This window comes from Oncorhynchus keta, unplaced genomic scaffold (genome assembly GCF_023373465.1).
Source record: "Oncorhynchus keta strain PuntledgeMale-10-30-2019 unplaced genomic scaffold, Oket_V2 Un_contig_7608_pilon_pilon, whole genome shotgun sequence".
Taxonomy (NCBI): Eukaryota; Metazoa; Chordata; class Actinopteri; order Salmoniformes; family Salmonidae; genus Oncorhynchus; species Oncorhynchus keta.
In genome coordinates, this window is record NW_026289562.1 from 4,833 (window position 1) to 12,808 (window position 7,976).

Here is a 7,976-nt window from a genome sequence, read left to right on the forward strand (position 1 = left end):
ATTGTTCAGTTCAATCCCACGTGTGAGAACAGGTTGGAGTCATATTGATAAGGTGAGAACAGCTTAGGGAATTGACCAGATCATGACTATGTATGGCACCAGTCAGTCAGTCAGTCTGTTTCTATCCCTCCAGTCAGTCAGTCAGTCAGTCAGTCAGTTTCTATCCCTCCAGTCAGTCAGTCAGTCAGTCTGTTTCTATCCCACCAGTCAGTCAGTCAGTCAGTCAGTCTGTTTCTATCCCACCAGTCTCCCGGTCAGTCAGTCAGCCTGTTTCTATCCCTCCAGTCAGTCAGCCTGTTTCTATCCCTCTCCAGTCAGTCAGTCAGTCTGTTTCTATCCCACCAGTCAGTCAGTCAGTCAGTCTGTTTCTATCCCACCAGTCAGTCAGTCAGTCAGTCAGCCTGTTTCTATCCCTCCAGTCAGTCAGTCAGTCAGCCTGTTTCTATCCCACCAGTCAGTCAGTCAGTCAGTCTGTTTCTATCCCACCAGTCTGTCAGTCAGTCAGTCAGTTTCTATCCCACCAGTCAGTCAGCCTGTTTCTATCCCTCCAGTCAGTCAGTCAGTTTCTATCCCTCCAGTCAGTCAGTCAGTCAGTCAGTTTCTATCCCACCAGTCAGTCAGTCAGTCAGTCAGTCTGTCAGTCTGTTTCTATCCCACCAGTCAGTCAGTCAGTCTGTCTGTTTCTATCCCACCAGTCAGTCAGTCAGTCAGCCTGTCTGTTTCTATCCCACCAGTCAGTCAGTCTGTTTCTATCCCACCAGTCAGTCAGCCTGTTTCTATCCCACCAGTCAGTCAGTCAGTTTCTATCCCTCCAGTCAGTCAGTCAGCCTGTTTCTATCCCACCAGTCAGTCCAGTCAGCCTGTTTCTATCACCAGTCAGTCAGTCAGTCAGTCAGTCAGTCAGTCAGTCAGTCAGTCTGTTTCTATCCCACCAGTCAGTCAGTCAGTCAGTCTGTTTCTATCCCACCAGTCAGTCAGTCAGTCAGCCTGTTTCTATCCCACCAGTCAGTCAGTCAGTCAGTCAGTCTGTTGCTATCCCACCAGTCAGTCAGTCAGTCTGTTTCTATCCCACCAGTCAGTCAGTCAGTCTGTTTCTATCCCACCAGTCAGTCAGTCAGCCTGTTTCTATCCCACCCAGTCAGTCAGTCAGTCAGCCTGTTTCTATCCCACCAGTCAGTCAGTCAGTCAGTCAGTCAGTCAGTCAGTCTGTTGCTATCCCACCAGTCAGTCAGTCAGTCTGTCTGTCTGTTTCTATCCCACCAGTCAGTCAGTCAGTTTCTATCCCACCAGTCAGTCAGTCAGTTTCTATCCCACCAGTCAGTCAGTCAGCCTGTTTCTATCCCACCAGTCAGTCAGTCAGTCAGTCTGTTTCTATCCCACCAGTCAGTCAGTCAGTTTCTATCCCACCAGTCAGTCAGTCAGTTTCTATCCCACCAGTCAGTCAGTCAGTCAGCCTGTTTCTATCCCACCAGTCAGTCAGTCAGTCAGCCTGTTTCTATCCCACCAGTCAGTCAGTCAGTCAGCCTGTTTCTATCCCACCAGTCAGTCAGTCAGTCAGCCTGTTTCTATCCCACCAGTCAGTCAGTCAGTTTCTATCCCACCAGTCAGTCAGTCAGTCAGCCTGTTTCTATCCCACCAGTCAGTCAGTCAGTCAGCCTGTTTCTATCCCACCAGTCAGTCAGTCAGTCAGCCTGTTTCTATCCCACCAGTCAGTCAGTCTGTTTCTATCACACCAAGCCGTCAGTCAGTTTCTGTCCACCAGTCAGTCAGTCAGTCAGCCTGTTTCTATCCCACCAGTCAGTCAGTCTGTCAGTCTGTTTCTATCCCACCAGTCAGTCAAGTCAGTCAGTCATCTGTCAGTCTGTTTCTATCCCAGTCAGTCAGTCAGTCAGTCAGTCTGTCAGTCTGTTTCTATCCCACCAGTCAGTCAGTCAGTCTGTTAGCTAGGTTTCTATCCCACCAGTCAGTCAGTCAGTCAGCCTGTTTCTATCCCACCAGTCAGTCAGTCAGTCTGTCTGTTTCTATCCCACCAGTCAGTCAGTCAGTCAGCCTGTTTCTATCCCACCAGTCAGTCAGTCAGTCAGTCAGTTTCTATCCCACCCGTCCGTCTGTTTGTCTGTCTCCCATGAGAGCGGGTGGATGGAGAATGGGAGGGGAGGAGCTGCTTCAGTTGCCAGTCTTGGGAGGCTGGGGCTCCATGAAGGCAGGGTTGTAAGCAGGCTGGGCAGAAAGGAAGTCGGGCTGGGCGGGAGGTGCACAGGGATAGGCTGGCTGAGGCTGGGCTGGGTAGCTGGGCTGGGCTGGAGCCTGGAGGGGGTAAGATAGCTGTCCTGGACTGAACCCAGCCTGACTATAAGACACTGGGATAGCAGGAGGATAGGCTGGACCTGGTAGAGAGAGAGAGAGGACATTAAACACCCCACACCAGAGACACGAGAATAGACGGTTCCTGTCGGGATCCTCCTTTTCACTTACAAATAAGATTCACTTTTCACCTCCTCTGTTTGTTTTCAACTAATATTAATACATTACTACACAACTAAGTAATACCACACAACTAAGTAATACCACACAACTAAGTAATACTACACAACTAAGTAATACTACACAACTAAGTAATACCACACAACTAAGTAATACTACACAACTAAGTAATACCACACAAACTAAGTAATACCACACAACTAAGTAATACCACAACTAAGTAATACCACACAACTAAGTAATACCACACAACTAAGTAATACTACACAACTAAGTAATACTACACAACTAAGTAATACTACACAACTAAGTAATACCACACAACTAAGTAATACCACACAACTAAGTAATACCACACAACTAAGTAATACCTCACAACTAAGTAATACCACACAACTAAGTAATACCACACAACTAAGTAATACCACACAACTAAGTAATACCACACAACTAAGTAACACCTCACAACTAAGTAATACCTCACAACTAAGTAATACCTCACAACTAAGTAATACATCTAATACTACCATGGTCATAACGTGCCATTTTCTGTTGTAAAACGTTTTGCTTCGGCGTGCCCCACTAAACACGATCCTGACGACTGACACTTACCAGTCTCTTGGTAAGGAGGGGGTGGTCCTGGCTGGAACGGCTGTCCCTGGTAGCCTGGTGCTGTGGGTATGGGCTGGCCACCTCCATAGCCGGGTTGAGGCTGAACCCCATACCCAGGCTGGACCGGTACGGTCTGGTAGGCAGGGTACTGGGGGGCCCCCTGGTAGGGCTGGACGGGCTGCTGGGGGTAGTGAGTATTCACCACCGTTGTGTGGGCGGTCGTAGCTATCACCGCTGGGGAGCAGAGATACACCGGGGGTACATAGAAATGCAATGAGTAAACCTCACGCGGTTCCCTATTCTGACAGACATTCCTATCAATGAGTAAACCTTACGCGGTTCCCTATTCTGACAGACATTCCTATCAATGAGTAAACCTTACGCGGTTCCCTATTCTGACAGACATTCCTATCAATGAGTAAACCTCACGCGGTTCCCTATTCTGACAGACATTCCTATCAATGAGTAAACCTCATGCGGTTCCCTATTCTGACAGACATTCCTATCAATGAGTAAACCTCACGCGGTTCCCTATTCTGACAGACATTACAATCATACACATACACATCACATACATGTAGGACCGGGCTTGTATAGGGTACCCTGTAGGACGGGCTTATATAAGGGTACCCTGTAGGACCCGGGCTTGGAAAAGGGTACCCCTGTAGGACGGGCTTGGAAAAGGGTACCCTGTAGGGCCCAGACAGAAGGTACCCTGTAGGGCCCGGGCTTGTATAGGGTACCCTGTAGGGCCGGGCTTGTATAGGGTACCCTGTAGGGCTTGTGTAGGGTACCCTGTAAGGGCTTGTGTAGGGTACCCTGTAGGGCCGGGCGTGTATAGGGTACCCTGTAGGACCCCGAGCGTGTATAGGGTACCCTGTAGGGCCGGGCTTGTATAGGGTACCCTGTAGGGCCCGGGCTTGTATAGGGTACCCTGTAGGGCCGGGCTTGTATACAAGTACCCTGTAGGGCCGGGCTTATATAGGGTACCCTGTAGGGCCGGGCTTGTATAGGGTACCCTGTAGGGCTTGTATAGGGTACCCTGTAGAACCGGGCTTGTATAGGGTACCCTGTAGGACCGGGCTTGTATAGGGTACCCTGTAGGACCGGGCTTGTATAGGGTACCCTGTAGGACCGGGCTTGTATAGGGTACCCTGTAGGACCGGGCTTGTATAGGGTACCCTGTAGGACCGGGCTTGTATAGGGTACCCTGTAGGGCCGGGCGTGTATAGGGTACCCTGTAGGGCCGGGCTTGTATAGGGTACCCTGTAGGGCCGGGCTTGTATAGGGTACCCTGTAGAATTTGGGCTTGTATAGGGTACCCTGTAGGGACGGGCTTGTATAGGGTACCCTGTAGGGCTTGTGTAGGGGTACCCTGTAGGGCTTGTGTAGGGTACCCTGTAGGGCTTGTGTAGGGTGCCCTGTAGGGCTTGTGTAGGGTACCCTGTAGGGCCGGGCGTGTATAGGGTACCCTGTAGGACGGGCGTGTATAGGGTACCCTGTAGGGCCGGGCGTGTATAGGGTACCCTGTAGGGCCGGGCTTGTATAGGGTACCCTGTAGGGCCGGCTTGTATAGGGTACCCTGTAGGGCGCAGGCTTGTATGGGAGTACCCCTGTAGGGCCGGGCTTGTATAGGGTACCCTGTAGGGCCGGGCTTCGAAAGGGTACCCTGTAGGGCTTGTATAGGGTACCCTGTAGGGCTTGTATAGGGTACCCTGTAGGGCCGGGCTTGGAAAGGGTACCCTGTAGGGCCGGGCTTGTATAGGGTACCCTGTAGGGCCGGGCTTGTATAGGGTACCCTGTAGGGCTTGTATAGGGTACCCTGTAGGGCTTGTATAGGCTACCCTGTAGGGCTTGTATAGGCTACCCTGTAGGGCTTGTATAGGCTACCCTGTAGGGCTTGTATAGGCTACCCTGTAGGGCTTGTATAGGCTACCCTGTAGGGCTTGTATAGGCTACCCTGTAGGGCTTGTATAGGCTACCCTGTAGGGCTTGTATAGGCTACCCTGTAGGGCTTGTATAGGCTACCCTGTAGGGCTTGTATAGGCTACCCTGTAGGGCTTGTATAGGCTACCCTGTAGGGCTTGTATAGGCTACCCTGTAGGGCTTGTATAGGCTACCCTGTAGGGCTTGTACAGGCTACCCTGTAGGGCTTGTACAGGCTACCCTGTAGGGCTTGTACAGGCTACCCTGTAGGGCTTGTACAGGCTACCCTGTAGGGCTGGGCTTGTACAGGGTACCCTGTAGGGCTTGTATAGCGTACCATGTAGGGTTGGGCTTGTATAGGGTACCATGTAGGGCTGGGCTTGTATAGGGTACCCTGTAGGACTGGGCTTGTATAGGGTACCCTGTAGGGCTTGTATAGGCTACCCTGTAGGGCTGGGCTTGTATAGGCTACCCTGTAGGGCTGGGCTTGTATAGCGTACCCTGTAGGGCTTGTATAGGGTACCCTGTAGGGCTTGTATAGGGTACCCTGTAGGGCTTGTATAGGGTACCCTGTAGGGCTTGTATAGGGTACCCTGTAGGGCTTGTATAGGGTACCCTGTAGGACTGGGCTTGTATAGGGTACCCTGTAGGGCTTGTATAGGCTACCCTGTAGGGCCGGGCTTGTATAGGGTGCCCTGTAGGGCTGGGCTTGTATAGGATACCCTGTAGGGCCGGGCTTGTATAGGGTACCCTGTAGGGCCGGGCGTGTATAGGGTACCCTGTAGGGCTGGGCGTGTATAGGGCCGGGCGTGTATAGGGTACCCTGTAGGGCTGGGCTTGTATAGGGTACCCTGTTGGGCTGGGCTTGTATAGGGTACTCTGTAGGGCCGGGCGTGTATAGGGTACCCTGTAGTGCCGGGCGTGTATAGGGTACCCTGTAGGGCCCGGGCTTGTATAGGGTACCCTGTAGGGCTGGGCTTGTATAGGGTACCCTGTAGGGGCCGTGCGTGTATAGGGTACCCTGTAGGGCTGGGCGTGTATAGGGTACCCTGTAGGGCCGGGCGTGTATAGGGTACCCTGTAGGGCTGGGGCGTGTATAGGGCCGGGGCGTGTATAAGTGCCCTGTAGGGCTGGGCTTGTATAGGAGTACCCTGTTGGGCTGGGCTTGTATAGGGTACTCTGTAGGGCCGGGCGTGTATAGGGTACCCTGTAGTGCCGGGCGTGTATAGGGTACCCTGTAGGGCCGGGCTTGTATAGGGTACCCTGTAGGGCTGGGCTTGTATAGGGTACCCTGTAGGGCCGTGCGTGTATAGGGTACCCTGTAGGGCTGGGCGTGTATAGGGTACCCTGTAGGGCCGGGCGTGTATAGGGTACCCTGTAGGGCCGGGCGTGTATAGGGTACCCTGTAGGGCTGGGCGTGTATAGGGCCGGGCTTGTATAGGGTACCCTGTAGGGCCGGGCGTGTATAGGGTACCCTGTAGGGCTGGGCGTGTATAGGGCCGGGCGTGTATAGGGTACCCTGTAGGGCTGGGCTTGTATAGGGTACCCTGTTGGGCTGGGCTTGTATAGGGTACTCTGTAGGGCCGGGCGTGTATAGGGTACCCTGTAGTGCCGGGCGTGTATAGGGTACCCTGTAGGGCCGGGCTTGTATAGGGTACCCTGTAGGGCCGGGCTTGTATAGGGTACCCTGTAGGGCCGGGCGTGTATAGGGTACCCTGTAGGGCCGGGCGTGTATAGGGTACCCTGTAGTGCCGGGCGTGTATAGGGTACCCTGTAGTGCCGGGCTTGTATAGGGTACCCTGTAGGGCCGGGCTTGTATAGGGTACCCTGTAGGACCGGGCTTGTATAGAGTACCCTGTAGGGCCGGGCTTGTATAGGGTACCCTGTAGGGCCAGGCGTGTATAGGGTGATACCCTGTAGGGCCGGGCGTGTATAGGGTACCCTGTAGGGCCGGGCGTGTATAGGGTACCCTGTAGGGCTTGTATAGGCTACCCTGTAGGGCTTGTATAGGCTACCCTGTAGGGCTTGTATAGGCTACCCTGTAGGGCTTGTATAGGCTACCCTGTAGGGCTTGTATAGGCTACCCTGTAGGGCTTGTATAGGCTACCCTGTAGGGCTTGTATAGGCTACCCTGTAGGGCTTGTATAGGCTACCCTGTAGGGCTTGTATAGGCTACCCTGTAGGGCTTGTATAGGGTACCCTGTAGGGCTTGTATAGGGTACCCTGTAGGGCTTGTATAGGGTACCCTGTAGGACTGGGCTTGTATAGGGTACCCTGTAGGGCTTGTATAGGCTACCCTGTAGGGCCGGGCTTGTATAGGGTGCCCTGTAGGGCTGGGCTTGTATAGGATACCCTGTAGGGCCGGGCTTGTATAGGGTACCCTGTAGGGCCGGGCGTGTATAGGGTACCCTGTAGGGCTGGGCGTGTATAGGGCCGGGCTTGTATAGGGTACCCTGTAGGGCTGGGCGTGTATAGGGCCGGGCGTGTATAGGGTACCCTGTAGGGCTGGGCTTGTATAGGGTACCCTGTTGGGCTGGGCTTGTATAGGGTACTCTGTAGGGCCGGGCGTGTATAGGGTACCCTGTAGTGCCGGGCGTGTATAGGGTACCCTGTAGGGCCGGGCTTGTATAGGGTACCCTGTAGGGCTGGGCTTGTATAGGGTACCCTGTAGGGCCGTGCGTGTATAGGGTACCCTGTAGGGCTGGGCGTGTATAGGGTACCCTGTAGGGCCGGGCGTGTATAGGGTACCCTGTAGGGCTGGGCGTGTATAGGGCCGGGCTTGTATAGGGTACCCTGTAGGGCCGGGCGTGTATAGGGTACCCTGTAGGGCTGGGCGTGTATAGGGCCGGGCGTGTATAAGGGCACCCTGTAGGGCTGGGCTTTATAGGGTACCCTGTTGGGCTGGGCTTGTATAGGGTACTCTGTAGGGCCGGGCGTGTATAGGGTACCCTGTA

At 53.5% G+C, this 7,976-nt stretch overlaps 1 protein-coding gene across 1 annotated transcript; it reads left to right on the top strand.

Annotated features, from left to right (window-relative positions):
- On the top strand, window positions 1-2,129 carry LOC127926450 (fap1 adhesin-like). The gene is made up of 5 exons (XM_052511848.1): window positions 1-173; window positions 312-547; window positions 873-1,137; window positions 1,508-1,693; window positions 1,948-2,129. The coding sequence occupies exons 1-5, from the start codon at window positions 83-85 to the stop codon at window positions 2,127-2,129; spliced, it is 960 nt and encodes a 319-aa protein (XP_052367808.1). The 5' UTR covers window positions 1-82.
- Window positions 2,130-7,976: the final 5,847 nt, after the last annotated feature.

Coding starts and splice junctions, on each gene's coding strand:
- LOC127926450 (XM_052511848.1), top strand. CDS start 83: ATGACTATGTATGGCACCAGTCAGTCAGTCAGTCTGTTTCTATCCCTC. Junction 1,138..1,507: donor GCCTGTTTCTATCCCACCCA/GTCAGTCAGTCA, acceptor CTATCCCACCAG/TCAGTCAGTCAGTCAGCCTG. Junction 1,694..1,947: donor GTCAGTCAGTCAGTCAGCCT/GTTTCTATCCCA, acceptor TCTGTTAGCTAG/GTTTCTATCCCACCAGTCAG.